Source organism: Varroa jacobsoni, unplaced genomic scaffold, assembly GCF_002532875.2.
Source record: "Varroa jacobsoni isolate VJ856 unplaced genomic scaffold, vjacob_1.0 scaffold_1338, whole genome shotgun sequence".
Classification (NCBI taxonomy): Eukaryota; Metazoa; Arthropoda; class Arachnida; order Mesostigmata; family Varroidae; genus Varroa; species Varroa jacobsoni.
Genome location: NW_019214240.1, coordinates 234,861 through 250,082, shown reverse-complemented (window position 1 = coordinate 250,082; position 15,222 = coordinate 234,861). Strand labels below are relative to the sequence as shown.

Below are 15,222 nucleotides of genomic sequence, written 5' to 3'. Positions count from 1 at the left end.
AAAACAACACTCATTATATTTACGGTTTTATTCCATAAGGCATTTACGATTTGAGCAGTCGAAGAATGTAAACGCGGTGGGAGGTTTGAACTTCGTCTGCTAGGAGTACAAACATTTATTTAAGCCCAATGCTCGACTGGCGCGTAAGTAGTGTTTGTAAATCTGCGAGAAACTGTGTTGTACAAAAGTGCCATTTATGACATTTCTACTTTATCACTCTTTTTCTCTTTTTTTTTTTCAGTTGTTATTGCAAGAAAGCAGCCAAGAGTTTGTCTCATTCAAGATTAAGATTAGGTTAATGGTCGTAATGAAATTTAACTGAATCGGCAGGCTCTATGACATGCCGAAATCGTATGACGATCTCTAGCTTCTTTTTCTCACGTTTTGTTTGACATATTGAAGTGTGTCGCAAATATCAACTTGCGAAATTTAATAGCACATTGGGGATATGCTATAATTTGATGTTTGGTGTACACGGTAGGCAGCTGTGAGAATAGCTGCTCTATATAGAATAACCGGTGAACTAAACGGTACGCTTTCCATCCACATATTATATATATGCATTAAATTATCGTCCTCATATTATGATGGAGTTCACCTGTAATGTATCCATGTTTCGTGTTTTTAATCAGAAAGACTGGATGTAGTACACTATGTTGTTAGCTGTACGATCCATTGAGCTGAATCGCTTTCTATTTTTGCTTTCGGTTAAGGAACATCTATTAATAAAGTACTCTATCCCATTTGCGATTTTGATATCACTAAATTTTGCGCGTAGTAATCACATAGTCAAATAGAGTACCGCTCATGATCAAGGAAGCTAAAATCATTCATAATCTAGTTTATTTTTCTATGTCCAGAAGTAACTATTCCAAGTGCAAATATATATCTACGCCTTTTCTGTAGCGTCTAAGATTTTTCAATAGAGACGTAGGTAGAAATCATGTTGTAGTTACATACTTTGACGGCCGACGGTGACCAGTTATTACTTAGATCTATCAAGATTCTAAAATGTATAAACATTTCATTATCGGTTCGCTAATGTTGATTAGCATACGACCACTGAGAACAAATAAAAAAGCGGAAAACTAAGCCTTCCCAGAAAAAGTGAAAAATCGCACAAAAAGGAAGAGAAAAGTGCCACGCATCCCGGTTGAATTACGAGTACACTGCTAACGTAGATCAATCGCTCAGCTGATTTGGTATCCTTTCGTACCAGTTTAGATTGTGATCTGAATATCTCTAAACCGAAAATGAGCGATATTTGGGCAACGGCAGCACAGTTACAGCGCAAGATTCTCGAACCTCGCACCGCTTCTGATCAGATGGCTGGAGTGCGAGGCATGTTAGTGCTGTGGGAGGCTCTATTCAGACAGGGAAGGTAAGCTTTGTGAAAAGCTGGAGCACGTTGTATTTTTATAAATACACTTAGCAGCGCTATATAATTGAGATCGATATTGGTCCCCAGCCACGCTGCGATAAGAAACAGTATTTTCTATTTAGACATAATTGATTTGCTAACGTAACTATGAAAGGGGTCGTTGCTGCTTAAAGGCTTGAGTTGTGGAAAACATGAAGCCGGTAATCAGTAATTTTTGTTCTTGCTAAGGCCATCGAATAAACTCAACATACTAGGTGAAAGTTGCTTTTGTATCTAACTTTACCTTAATTGATTTCGTCTGTTTAATCATTATTAGGTCATTCAAAATTTTCAGTAATAATGTTCTAAATTTATCCGAAAATCTAAAGGCAAGTATTAAGGTTAGTCAACTGGAGTAATTAGATAAAACTAACATTGTGATATAAAAGCATAACATAATATACATGCATAAACCAACAATTTGTTTGCGATTAATTTATTATTTGGAATTGGACGCATTTTTTGCCTCTAGGATAAGTGCGGAGGCCCATGTCTTTCTTAGGATCCAGTACTCATCAATGTTGGATAGATTATGGCAATCTGATGAAGTATTGTCACAATTTCTTCCATTGAAAGGAAATGTATTAACAAGCATTAGTTCAAAAAGCGACAAAAACGAATCCCATGTCGTCCAACATCGAGTAGCTGAGACAGCTCGTTGCAAAAGTTCTTGCACTCGGGAAAAAATCCGCGACCTAATCGAAAAACGTGGAAAAGCGACGAAGGTGAGAGTTCATACCATGCTTTACTACAATGATCACTACTCTTCAGATTAAAACAGTGTCGGTAATCTGTGAACGTCTCTAGCGCTGTCATAAGAGCTTGTTTATTTTCTCGCCTGCAAACTGAATGTAGTACATTTTTTTTAATATTGTTTCAGTTAAAGCCATTAAAAACTACAAATAAAAGCTGCCGAAATTATTATTAGGAACTGTGTATACACGATGAGCGTACATGTGTATAGTACTAATGTTTGTACACAATTTTACAGGAAAAAAATTCGACCTATTTTGATAGTAGCGAAATCCAGTACGCAATCGATAATGCTTTTATCAACCCACAAGAGATGGATTCAAGTGGCAGGCCACCTCTATATGATTCTAAAGACGGCTCATACATCGATAAAGGGGTATTATCCGGAGGAAAGGAAAAAGATACTCTTAAAGGGCGCAATAAAACACCTAGTTTTATCACACATTTATTTGATCATAATAAGCGTTTGAATAAGGATTTGCACCTAAATGTATAATGAAAAACTGTATAAGGACGAATTGTCCAGAAGACTTTCATGTATTCGAGATAAAAATTTATTATTTGATGATTGACAGCTCAGTACTGAATTGGCTATAAGACTTCTTTAACATATGGATATTCAAGATAATTTTGTATAGGATTTTGTATAGGATATAGGATCAACATATAATGTAGGAGTTGCTGGTTTAAAAACAACTTCAGACTGGCGAACCGTTCGATGTGGTTGCTTTTGTCAAACACTGGAAGGAGGTAATACTATCCATGACGTCACAACCTTCAGCGTCAAATGCAACTTCTAGTTCTGTCACTTCCACAAAAGCTCCATGTCATCCGTTCTCTACTGCTAAGGACATGCATGACGACGAATTGGTCAAGAATGGCAAAAGGAAAAAGCCCGAACCATCTAATTCTGCTGAGTAAGTGTATTTTAGTGGTCTTTTCCTTTCAGTTCCTATTGCTAAAACGTAGCAAATTCTTGCTTGCACAATGTGGCATGTATGACATTCGGTGTTAACCTCAAATGTGTAAGTAAGAACAATATGTGATGAGTGTGGGAAAAAACCGAAACCCAATTTTATGGGTTCAAAACCCAGGGCCTTACGTGGTTAATGTCCTTGAAACCTATTTACTAGGTAACCAAGAAAACCAGTATGCTTTTATTACGGTCTGGAGTGTTTCTTATTTTTACGAAATCCTAACCATGCTAACGTGTAGTTGATTTAATCGTTGATCTATTAAATGTACGTCATTACGGAAGAAGCATGAGTGAAATCACACAGTTGTACAATCCAAATACCAAAGCACTCATAATTTCCTAAATTTAAGCACTATTTAACTGTTATTATAAGACGACTAAATTTTTGTACTGGATATTATTTTAAAAAGATAGTAGCCTCAACTGTTTACTGTAACCACTACAGGTGTTCGAACCAAAACTCCGACGAATTTAACGGAGCTTTGAAATGCATGGATCCGACTCTTGTCGCGGTTATTAAAAACGAGATGATGACCGTTCGGCCCCAGATAACATGGAACGACATCGCGGGACTGAAGTTTGCTAAACAAACAGTCACCGAAATGATAGTCTGGCCTCTTCTCAGACCGGACATTTTTAAAGGTAAAGCCTCCTCTATTTTTTCCACACCCTGAAACTGAAAACCGATGGAAAACTCAGAAAAAATCTGGAATCTATATAACCAGATGTCATCATTCTAGTATTAACTAGTACAAAAAAATTAAGAAAAAACATATATATTAATATTAAAATACTGACGTATATGATGATAGCCTAGCCTCATTCAGGACGATATGCTTAATAAAGAGTAAAGCTAAGAAAGAGCTGTCTCTGTCAAACTGGTCAGGTGTTCGTGAACCTCCAAAAGGTCTTCTTCTGTTTGGACCTCCTGGAACAGGCAAAACGTTAATCGGAAAATGTATAGCAGCTCAGGCCAACGCCACGTTCTTCTCAATTTCGGCTTCATCGCTCACTTCTAAATGGGTCTGTATTTAGGTCTGGTTTGCATTTTTTCTAAACCGAAGATCCTCCTCAAGAAAACCTGATTTTTGTCACCTGTACATTTAAATGTTGTTAGGAACCAACTCGAAATTGTGAATTATATTTAGTGTGTAATTATATTAACTATCACGCGGTTTATATTTCTCTACAATTTTATAATACATGTTACTCTTTATGGTCTTTATATTAGACTTAATCTCTCCATTTAATGGAATTCGTTAAATGGTTATCAACAGTCTCTCCACAGGCGTTACATGAAAATGATTTGTACTCACTTGTGATCTTCTCGGAGACTCGCTAAGACTTAAGAAATATTTAATGAACATTTTGCAAATATTTTTTTCTTGATTATATTTAGGTTGGTGACGGGGAAAAGTTAGTCCGTACACTTTTTGCTGTGGCACGGGTTCATCAACCATCGGTTGTCTTCGTCGACGAAATAGATTCTCTTCTCTCACAGAGGTCATCAAGTGAACATGAATCTTCCCGGAAGATAAAAACGGAGTTCCTTGTTCAGATGGATGGAGCTCATACACATAAGGAAACTAACCGAGTACTCATTATTGGGGCGACTAACAGGTAAGATAAATGCTAAATTTCACCTCAAAGAATTCCTCTCTGAATTCACTTTCGTAGACGCACTTAATTGCTCTACGGCGGCTGGACATTAATAGAACTAAAATAATCTTCAAGGGCTATCAAGCCCTAAACGTCTATTCTAACATTTCACTGTATAGTAAAATGCATCTGCGCATAAGCTTCGATATGGGTCATTTTATAATGTGTTTACACAGACCGCAAGAACTCGACGAAGCCGCACGACGACGTATGGTAAAACGTATCTACATCCCTCTACCGACTACGAAAGCGCGCCGACTTATCGCGCAAAAATTGCTTTCAAGCATCGATCATTCAATAAACGACGCCGAGCTAGACGTTATTGCACAGCGGACAAACGGTACGTTCGTAATTTTAATTTTTAATTAGAGTCAGCCGGAGCACTAATCACATGATGAATAGAATTTGTATACTTAATAATATTAAAGTCTAGTACAAGTTTAAATTGCGAACCGTAAATACTAACCATTTTAAAATAATATTTTATAATATATATAATAATAAAAACAATTAAATAAATAATAACCGTAACGAAACATCTTAGTTCTACTTCTACATATATATATATATATCCATACATTGTTCTCTATCATGTTGAGCGTTTACGTAGATTTTTAATTTATCTAACTCTGTGAAAGCTCTCCAGTAAATCATTTTAGATGGATGCACAATACTGCCGTATATCCATAATGGTCAGAACAAATATTATCATTAACTAAGTGAATGGCAACAAATTAAAACTGCAACTAACTCAGGCTTTACCACCCATCATAAATTCAAATATATCTATCATAAATCTAGACTTATCATAAATCAAAAATATTTATTATAAATATTATAAAAAAGATTTAGAAAAGACAATTGTGACCTACCATCCAACTCCTTAAGTACTGTTTAGGTATATAAATGCTATTGTAAAACCTATTATAAAAAGCAATATGCAAAAAAATGATTTCTAAAATTATCAGTTAATTTACCACCACCATTTACGTTTGAAAAGTCATAATTCCCGAATATTTTTTTAATATTTATGTACAGTGAAGTACATTCACAGAAAGTTAATTTTTCAAGGCATTACTTTAATAACGTGACTATACTACCTTTCCATTGGGGCGTCGTAAATTAATGAATGTACATATCGTGCCACCCCAAATATTTCTAAGGAGATTGTAGCGTTTTACTAAAATGACTCAGCAAAACGATCACAGGAAAGCAAGCGTCCTTTGTGTTACATCCGCATATATAAGTACACACACGCACGTACAGAGGTTTCACTTTAAAATTTTCCCTTTCCACGTCAAATGTTTGACCTGTCGCAAACAAACTTACTCAATATAACGCACTGAGCTTCGAGGATATTCTATGCCGCTAGTGTTCTAGACCGTAAAACTCTCGCCACAACCACAGGTGCCTTTAGCATTAGGATTGTGGAAGATGAACTCTGACGCGATTTTACTTTCGACAAAGTCCATTTCGGTGCCCAGAAGTGATAGCTGCGCTCTGGCATCAATCAAGATACGCACGCCGTCCTAGAAAATTACAAATAAACAAAGGAAGCTCGCTTGTCCTAGAGAGTTCAACGATTTCGGTTGAGCTATACAGTAAGTGATCTACGTTGACATTAGGTTTTTTTTTGACTCAGTTACACTCCATGCTACCGCATCTTATTTTCCTTTAATACTACTTTACTGAAAAACAGCTGTTCACGTTACACTGTCGAATTTACGAAGTTAGGGGGCAAACAGCCTTTCCTTGACAAACATCTGAGCAACAAATTTAATTTATACATTACTCTAGGAAAACGAATCCCCTCCATTATTACGCGTTGCAAGCATCTTTAACTTATAAAGAAACGAGCAAAAAAGAATACCTGTTTAACTTCCTCATCGAATTTTGCCTTCTGTTTCGCAAATTCTATGACGTAGCTCATCCCACTGCATCCACGTTGTTTGAGACCAATTTTTAGCCCAATGGCATCCGGTTCTTTGGCTAGCAACTCCTGTGATAACTCCATTGTTAATAATTATATGCACGAAATATATTACCTCAAGTAGAATTTTGTATTTGTATATATCAGTTAGTTCCAGATATCTTTTCAGCTCTTAATTCAGTTACCATTGGTAATATACCCTTGAATGCTAATGAATGTTTAATGACTAGAAAAAATCATTTGAAGTATATTATTACAATGGTACAAAATTAAAAAAAAACAAAACCAGAAAATTATTGGCTAGCCCATTCATTCGAAGCAGTTGACTATTATCTTTTTTGTACAAGTCTATGTCTTCACCTTAACACGGCTGACAGCCGCTGGTGTCAACGTAAGGGCGGCTCGAGTTGGTCGTAATGGCTTTGAGGTCGGCCGAATCGAAGTTGTGATTTTCACACTGGCGCGCAGAAGTGCACCCAGGCGTGGCATTCTATATCAAACAAATAATTGAAAAAAAAATGCAACATTCGAAATGTAGCATTTTCCCACACTATAGGCTACTTCGAATGATCAGTAACTATCACGCATTACACAAAACATTGTAGCAGCATATAATCATCCATTAGAAAAGAGTGGTTCATTCAACTCGTCACAATTCTAGGACGATACTTTTTTGAAGTTAATATTACCGACCGTCGTAAACCAAATGCTGGATTTGTAAATATCAGGCCTTGGCACTACTATCAGGGTAAAAAGACCTCAGGCAGGTATCACCTGTACATAACGTAACTGTCTGACGAAACGATGTAAATACAGTCATTACGCAGCCAGTAATGGCTTTCAAATAGACGGTGTCTGCACCACAGCTCGGTGCGCGAAGCGTGCAAAGGAGCGTCGAAGACACCCTACAGTACATTAGGAACTAACTCAAAACACTGCCCGGATTCCGCGAGGATAAATTATTCCTAAAAACTTTTTCTTTCCTAAACCAACCTTTTTGCAGAATGAATCCTTGGATGCAAAAACAAATCACTTTAATTATGCGTGACACATTTAAATTATGAATTTTTCCATCCCGATTTTAAAAAGTCTAATGACGACGGGTCACTTTACGTTGAGTCTAGAGCTTAATGCTGTTTAATTCTAGAACGAGCTGACGGCAAGCAAAGATCAGTGTTGTGATGAGATGGAAAGCATTCATCCATTCAATAAAGGATTTTCGAGCGTAACGCAGCTAATACTTTGAAATTTTATGTATACAAATTCTCGAAGACTCAATTGTTTAGCAAAAAGTCTTACAAATTTCTTGTCAAATATACATATAATGACAACCCTAGTTTGACCTGTTTATTTTTTGTTTACGTTCTTTTTCTGTATTTGATGAGAAAGGGTTGAATTACCTAAACAGGTGCCATTTCGATCTCATTGTGTTTGGCAACTCCTATCACCTAGAGAATCCGCAACCGTTTTCAACTCCCACTATATTATTAGATTAGATAAACGACCAACAACACATCTGTTTCTTCTACTAGACGTTCTTATCAAATAAAAATTAAAAATTCCATTACCTTCTATAGATGCGTACGCTAGAGTTGAGCTTGTGACTTAATTTTTGTTTCGAACTGAGCAACGTAATGCAATAGTGGTTTCGCCCTTCATCGTAACATTTACTGATTAAATATACTCATAAATACGTTAAAAACAAGGTATAATGCATCTCCCAAAGAGAAGACACCTTTTTTATTGTTAGTCTTCTTCCAAAAATTTTTTGAGTGTTTATCTAGTGAAAAGATTAGCTTTTTTAGTTGATTGCGCCAAGATGGAAGTCATCAGGACGGAGGAAGTAACTCAGCAATGTTGAGACAACAGAGATTAATGTGCAGAACCTGACTGCGCAATCATATACTGATGAATGTGAAGTTTAACTACTGAAGTGCAATACACAATGTCTGTAACAAGTGGAGGTCCAATCCCAGGGCCGAATTTTCGTGAAGACGAACTGCAAGCGGAGCGCGGCGAAGAAATTGTGCAACTTCTCTTAGCCGCAGGTTATTTTCGAGCGCGAATCAAAGGGCTATCACTGTTCGACAAAATCGTTGGTGGGCTCGTCTGGTGCATTCAGGTGAGCAGAGCGTCGAAAAATGATAGTGAACTATTCAAAAGTGGTAGATCTACTCAGTTATACCAAGCAAAGAATATGCTAGCGTAGCAAGCTAACTTTAATAAGCACGTGATAACCCTAACGGATCCGTTTAGCTATTTTCTAGTAGTAAAAGTACTCGTATTAGTATTTAAAATATACCCGTTGTTGTTAATCATATAAGTGCGTATTAGGGCCCGCATATTTGGTTTATTAAATAGATACAATCAGTGACTCATCTGTGCAAATTCTAGGTGTGTGCAATGGATATCGAAGTCGAGCTTTTGTTCAATGAGAACTGGAATATTGGCACGAAGATTGCACTAACAGAGAAAATTGTACGTGCACTGAAAGCACTTCAGTGTCCGCACCCAATTGAGCCGCATCAGATTCAGGGAAGCGATCATATCCACGTATTTCCTGTGGTCCAATGGCTTGTCAAGCGTGCTCTCGAAACGCGTGAGCAAAACGCACAGTATTATGCGCGCTTCGCGCAATACCAGCTTGAAAAAAACTATGGAGTTTCACCCGGAAGTCGGCCTAAATCAGTGGAGGTATATAGACCGGTTCGAGCTTATCGGCATAATGCACCCAACAGTCTTAGTCGCGAACTATTACTCGATGCTGTGCTGCTCGAGTATTCGCAGAAAGGTGCAGCCAGTGTACATGATGAGGAGCGTAGCTCAGCTATTGTTGGTGATATGAGATCCGTCGAGTTAGCGGATGGAACTACCAGTGGTGTCGAAGGCGGTAACGAAAAAATGAAAGAGCTTGTAGAACGACGTCAGAACGAAATTGCCGAAGGAGTAAACGAATGGCGAGAACTCCGCGGTAACGAAGAGGACGAAATGGAAAAACGGAAGCATAGAGTTATTAAAGAGATCGGTTGGCGGGAACGGCGGCTGGAAGATCTGCGGGAAAAGGTACGAGAACGCCGTGAAGATGTTAAAACCGCTCGTCGAAAAATCAAAGAGGCCCGAGAAGAGGCCGAACGAATGAGAGCGTTAAAGGAAAAAGAAAATCAAGAGGAAGTGTTTCCCGGAGTCTGTGAACTTCTCCAGGTTCTAGATGAGATGAAAAAGCAGGAAGGCGAATTTAAGAGGGAATGCCGACGAGAACTGGAAAGACTACAGCAGATGGTTGCAGAAGAACAACGCCAGGGCGACAACGGCATCAGCGAGTCGCAGGCGCGCGACGAGAAAGTTGAAGAGGAGTTTGCACAGGTGTCCCAAATGAAAGTGAAAATTGCCAAGCTCAACAGGCAAGTGGGGAAACTGCAGCGCACCATTGATCAAATTCCCACGCGCTCTGAGCTCGGCCAGTTTCAGAGGCGGTTTTTGGAACTACATCAGCAGGTGGCCGATGTGCATAGGGAAACGAAACAGTACTACACGATGTTTAACACAATGAGCGACTTGTGTGCCTATCTCGAAAAAGAGATAGGGCTACTCAACTCTATTCAGGATAACTTCTCACAGGCCATGGACTCGTCTACAAGTAGGGAGATGTTCCTGAGTCAAGTCGAAGCCTCAGTTCAGGGTATTCGACAGAATCGAGTTAAAACAGAAAAGCGCCGACACGAGGCTAAAATGGAACGTGATAAACTACAGTATGAATATCTTCGATTGGTGGAAAAGCAACGGTTGTACGTAAAAATGGTTGCAGATTTCAAAGAGGAGCTTAGACGGAACCAAGCACTCATGGCTTTGAAAAGTCAGCAGTCATCTACCGAATAAATAAATTAGCGATTTCAGCAATTAGAGTAGTCGTTGTACTTGAAAGCAAGCATTTACAAGCATAAATCAGACTTAAATTAATCGTGACAAGTTATGGGGTACTTTCATTTCCATGGATTAGCAAGCAGTAAACTATCTTCGTAAGCTATTTTAATTTGGAATTTGTGTCTATAAAAAATAAATTAGTGGCCGTTGGTATGTTGAACACTGCAACTGAGCAGTTTTGACAGTAGGGTGAGAAAAATTTAAAAAAACAATTGAGTGAGCAAAATATAGTTAATTCACATATAAACATTAATGCTTGGTCAAAATAGTACACAATACTGAAGAATTCACAAGCCAAACAAAAGCATGTGTGCGTCGCGTACTAGTCAGCATGATTCTGTGTGTTATGTAAAATGATGATGTGGAATATCCACTTAAATAATTAGCGTAGATTTTACACTTAAATAAATAGAAAAAAAAAAGAAGGATATCAGTGTTTAATACGGAATTATCTTTATTCAGAAAAGTAACATATATATATATATATATATATATATATATATATATCATTCACGCTGGCTTTCATAAAAAGGTTGTGTTCTTCAAATATTTACTATGTTTTAGCAAACAGATTTGATTGCTGACGAAGTAAGTGTAAATAGTGGATTTTTCCTATTCAGAGCACATCTATATTCTATATAGCTGTTAATTTCACCGACGATTAAAGCGTCTTCACTAACAGTGGTAAATTTTAGCACCTCGATGCTTTCTCTTTTTTTTACCTAAACGTTATTGACTGCGGTCGGCAAAAATACACACTGCAAATACACAGCAGCACCGATATATGATTTTTAATTCAAAGCAATACACGATTGCATTACTATTGTGTGCTTCTATGGGAAGTGTCTATCAAGTGCAGAATATTATCACAGTATGCGTTTAGTAAATAATATCGTCGTCGTATGTCGAAGGTTGCGACTCAATACTTTAGCTAATGCTGTCTATAGAAAATATTAGTCCTTGCATGTACCCATGAATTTGGTGATAATGTAGAGCATAATTTCGTCAGCTCCTCCAGCAATTGATAGCAAACGTGAGTCTCTCCATGCACGTGAAATAGACATTTCGTGAGTGTAACCCATTCCTCCATGGAACTGGAGGCACGCATCTGTGACGGCTCGTGCTGTCCGAGCTGCAGAATGACGAGACAATGTTTTGATTAGAGATGATTACATACGAGTTTCGAAAACACAAGTGACATTTCTAAATTTAGAATATTACGTCCCCATTACGTAATCACCGTTAAGCTTAGACTAGATAGCAAAGCACCTATACCCGATGTATCGTTGGTTTAGCTACTCATAGGGCATTGCTTTTCGCTTTGAAATGAATTGGTTTTTATACTTGTGAACTGCTAGTAAGGTGAACTTTAAAGTTCATACACATTGCCCAGTTTTGCCGTGCCAAGGTGCCAATCGAAATAAGAAAAATTATTTTGATTTTAGGCTAATTGTATTTTGACTGACCGGCTTTAAGTTTGGCCATTGAGGCAAGTAGCGTCGTGTCTTCGCCTTCGACCATTTTTTCTACTGCTCGATAGCAAATAGAGCGGACTGCTTCGATTTCAGTTTTAAGTTCAGCCAGAACGAACTGGATGTGCTGTTTATCAAGTAAGGTGCCTTTAAATGCCTGGAATCATATAGTCAAAAAAGGAAACATAAAAAAAAATTGCGATAAATCTATTCGAGCAAAAACAAAAACTTGAACAAAATATTATTCTTCAGGATGTCAAAAAACCTAAAATGATTAGCTATATTGTATTTTATATTACTGTTCTATTGTTAAAAACTAGCAAGGATAGAAATTTTCTAAAATTGAAACTGGCGAATGTACCTTTCGATTCCGGAGGTACTCGATCGTTTCTTCAAGGACCAAATCCATAGAACTTGGCACAAGGAGAGCTGCCGCAAGTCGCTCATCTTGAAACTGCATCATTTGATAGAGAAAACCTTTGCCTTCCTCACCTGAAATATCAGGACAAAGCGTATTTCATATTCCGGTACCTGCCTATGTTCTGCGTACATATATTGCCTTTACAGAGAAAGAGAGGCCAAATTGCGTCTTTTTTTGTTACCCCTATGAGAGGAAGATACGCCTGCAGACATGCTAAACACGTTTCGGATACGTATATGGTTGGGTTCATCTCTTGCCATCCTAAGATACTGTAAAAAGGGATTGCTGAAACCCTTAGAATCGTTATTATTATCGTTTTTTTTCCAGGACCGCATTTTGATTATTTAGAATCAATATGCCTGCTCAAGCTGGCGCTATTTCATAACGCTAGAAAAAGAAAAACACATGTGTTATTCAAACTAAGACGTACTTATAAGCTGCAAAGCAAGTAACAGCTAATAAAGGGTGAATGTTGCGTACCGATAATATTAGATGCTGGGACGCGAACGTCCTCAAAGAAGATCTGAGCTGTATCCGAACTCCAATGGCCAATTTTTTTTATATTTTTAGCAACAGTGATGCCCTCTAGGTTCATAGGAACGCAAATGAGCGATTTATTTTTGTGCGGCGCTCCCTCGCGTGTGTTAGCCAACATGCACATCCAATCAGCCTAAAAATGAGACACAGATATCTTCAGAGGAAAGAGTAACGGAGTCGATAACGACTCGTTATGTGTCTTGGCATGCTCAAACGGCATGTATATATTTTTACGGTTGTGACTTCGCGTGCAATAATGTATGTCAATATTACCTTTTTTTCTAATGCTAACTAAAACCCTATTTAGTCTGTTGAAACAGCTCGGCGCTGTAAAAAGTAGAAGTTACATCCAATACTTTAAAGGTATGGTCCGCAAGGTATAAGTGAAATACCACTTTTATATGCTGGGATGAAATTTTGCTATCGAGCAGAATAGATACCAAAAATAGCTTGCCTGCGCTCCGTTCGTGATCCACATTTTCGTTCCATTAATAATGATATCATCTCCTTTTTTTACGGCCGTTGTTTTGAGACCGGTCACGTCACTGCCTGCATCCGGTTCGCTGACACCCACACAGCCAAGCATGTCCCCCGAAATTGAGGGAGCCAGAAATTGTTTTTTCAGTTCATCCGAACCAAATCGTATAAGGGCTGGTGTACACATATCCGTGTGTACTGATACACCTGCGAAGACAAGTTCTAATTGTAGTAATTGCGCGAATTCGAGAACAAGGACTTCATTTTAGTAATAAATAGCTTCGAGCATCTTTACCTGTTTCAAGGGAAAGCGGATTTAAATCCACCCATTGTAGCTACAAGTACATATTATTATTATTGTTGTTATTATTACAAGAACTATACAACAAGAAGCCAAAACAGTCAAATGCGTTTTTTATTGCCCATGACTTGATGACGTGCCGTATAAATATCTTATCAAGAAATGGTACGATACAAAAAATGCAATAAAGCTATTATCTTAAGCCTGCTGCTGATGACTTTTACTATTTTGTTATAAGATAATAACCGGAGCCTTACCACTAACTACACCGCCAGCCCTGCACATGCCGAGTTCCTCCAGGAACGGCACGTTGTAACTGTAGTCAAGTCCAAGCCCCCCATATTCTGTGGGCTTTGTAATGCCCAAAGCACCGATACTGGCTAGTTTCTTCAGAACAAATTTTTTATCATACATACCCTATAATATAAAAATAAGAAATTAACTGGAGGAAGCTATATTGCATTTCCTTTTGCTTGATTACTTATAAAAACGCATGATGATTAATATATATGAATCACATCATAGCTTTGCTTGGTGCTGTGAAGCCTCAACGACAGTAGCGGATGTAAAGGGGCTTAGATTGAACCGAGCGATAAGCTTGCTGGTCTATACCTTTTCCTCCCACTCATCAAGGCGTGGATTAATTTCATTTTCTACCACTTTTCTAACTGAGTCTCTCAATTGTTCGTGTTCATTTGTCGCAAACGATAAGTATCGAGCTCCAATTTCGATGGTAGCCGTGTTCTGCGCTCCATAGCTCCATAGCTGCCTAGCGACAGTGCGACATGACAAAGCCAGCATTGCGTCGACCTAATGAGAAAGAGAAATAACAGATATATTAATTATTAAATGGCAAATTAGACGCATGGAAATAACACATTCTAATAAATATGAATTTATTACCGATTTTGTCGTTAATTTTCTGCTGATGGTAGCATCTGACAACATCTTTGCTCTTACAGTAATACCGCGGTGACCGCAGATGTACGAACGCAGCAATAATTTTTAAAATGCAATGCACTGAACTCAAAACTTGTCTTTGTATCCTGTTAGTAACAATTTTATTCTGGCTAACAGAATAACTAGCTTAACTCTGTTTCGTCCACATGTATCTTCATATACCTTATTTATGAATGTTCCAAAATAAAATCTGATCCTTATAAAGCGAAATGCAGTGAAACAAAAACGGAAGAAACAACAAAAAAAAATAATAAATCTGTCATACTTTCATTACAAGACACAAAGTTTAATTCCCCTATTAACGGAATATTTCAAATTTGAAAAGAAACTTCATTCGTGCATGGACCTATTGTTGTAACGAAGGAATAAATTTTCAGAGGCCAAACTTAAAGCTT

At 37.8% G+C, this 15,222-nt stretch overlaps 4 protein-coding genes across 6 annotated transcripts in view; 2 read left to right on the top strand and 2 right to left on the bottom strand.

Annotated features, from left to right (window-relative positions):
* The first annotated feature begins 395 nt into the window (after nt 1-395).
* Nucleotides 396-15,222, top strand: part of LOC111268954 (fidgetin-like protein 1) — a 17,400-nt gene continuing 2,573 nt past the window's right edge. Inside the window, exons 1-9 of the mRNA XM_022848219.2 lie at nt 396-530; nt 1,053-1,381; nt 1,893-2,145; nt 2,412-2,549; nt 2,876-3,090; nt 3,595-3,791; nt 4,036-4,172; nt 4,549-4,769; nt 4,985-5,148. Of these exons, the coding sequence (XP_022703954.1) occupies nt 1,254-1,381; nt 1,893-2,145; nt 2,412-2,549; nt 2,876-3,090; nt 3,595-3,791; nt 4,036-4,172; nt 4,549-4,769; nt 4,985-5,148 (1,453 nt within the window). The 5' untranslated portion in view covers nt 396-530; nt 1,053-1,253. The remainder of the gene's footprint in view (nt 531-1,052; nt 1,382-1,892; nt 2,146-2,411; nt 2,550-2,875; nt 3,091-3,594; nt 3,792-4,035; nt 4,173-4,548; nt 4,770-4,984; nt 5,149-15,222) is intronic.
* MagR (Iron-sulfur cluster assembly 1 homolog MagR) lies at nt 2,024-7,903 on the bottom strand. 2 transcript variants are annotated; one of them, XM_022848241.2, is made up of 5 exons: nt 7,732-7,903; nt 7,099-7,228; nt 6,679-6,807; nt 6,138-6,337; nt 2,024-2,115 (listed from the first exon to the last, which is right to left on the bottom strand). In XM_022848241.2, the coding sequence occupies exons 2-4, from the start codon at nt 7,225-7,227 to the stop codon at nt 6,185-6,187; spliced, it is 411 nt and encodes a 136-aa protein (XP_022703976.1). In that variant the 5' UTR covers nt 7,228; nt 7,732-7,903; the 3' UTR covers nt 2,024-2,115; nt 6,138-6,184. The 2 variants fall into 2 exon arrangements, with proteins under 2 accessions (XP_022703976.1, XP_022703974.1); XM_022848239.2 differs by lacking the exon at nt 2,024-2,115 and having other exon boundaries at nt 5,612-6,337; nt 7,732-7,902.
* On the top strand, nt 8,256-10,640 carry LOC111268957 (coiled-coil domain-containing protein 93-like). Its single transcript, XM_022848224.2, has 2 exons — nt 8,256-8,860; nt 9,133-10,640. Exons 1-2 carry the CDS (start codon nt 8,684-8,686, stop codon nt 10,612-10,614), a joined length of 1,659 nt encoding a protein of 552 aa, XP_022703959.1. The 5' UTR covers nt 8,256-8,683; the 3' UTR covers nt 10,615-10,640.
* LOC111268959 (putative acyl-CoA dehydrogenase 6) overlaps nt 11,090-15,222 on the bottom strand; it is a 4,723-nt gene continuing 590 nt past the window's right edge. For both annotated transcript variants that reach the window (XM_022848229.1, XM_022848230.2), the window contains exons 2-8: nt 14,480-14,677; nt 14,125-14,284; nt 13,544-13,773; nt 13,033-13,222; nt 12,493-12,623; nt 12,126-12,288; nt 11,090-11,791 (exon numbers count right to left, since the gene is read on the bottom strand). In XM_022848229.1, the coding sequence (XP_022703964.1) occupies nt 11,613-11,791; nt 12,126-12,288; nt 12,493-12,623; nt 13,033-13,222; nt 13,544-13,773; nt 14,125-14,284; nt 14,480-14,668 (1,242 nt within the window). In that variant the 5' untranslated portion in view covers nt 14,669-14,677 and the 3' untranslated portion in view covers nt 11,090-11,612. The remainder of the gene's footprint in view (nt 11,792-12,125; nt 12,289-12,492; nt 12,624-13,032; nt 13,223-13,543; nt 13,774-14,124; nt 14,285-14,479; nt 14,678-15,222) is intronic.

What these genes read in the sequence shown, in the direction of transcription:
- LOC111268957 (XM_022848224.2), top strand. Translation starts at nt 8,684, where the DNA reads ATGTCTGTAACAAGTGGAGGTCCAATCCCAGGGCCGAATTTTCGTGAA. An exon ending in GGCTCGTCTGGTGCATTCAG is followed by an intron (nt 8,861 to 9,132) that starts GTGAGCAGAGCG and finishes TGCAAATTCTAG; the next exon opens with GTGTGTGCAATGGATATCGA.
- MagR (XM_022848241.2), bottom strand. Translation starts at nt 7,227, where the DNA reads ATGCCACGCCTGGGTGCACTTCTGCGCGCCAGTGTGAAAATCACAACT. An exon ending in CGGCTGTCAGCCGTGTTAAG is followed by an intron (nt 6,808 to 7,098) that starts GTGAAGACATAG and finishes GAGTTATCACAG; the next exon opens with GAGTTGCTAGCCAAAGAACC. An exon ending in TCGATGAGGAAGTTAAACAG is followed by an intron (nt 6,338 to 6,678) that starts GTATTCTTTTTT and finishes GTAATTTTCTAG; the next exon opens with GACGGCGTGCGTATCTTGAT.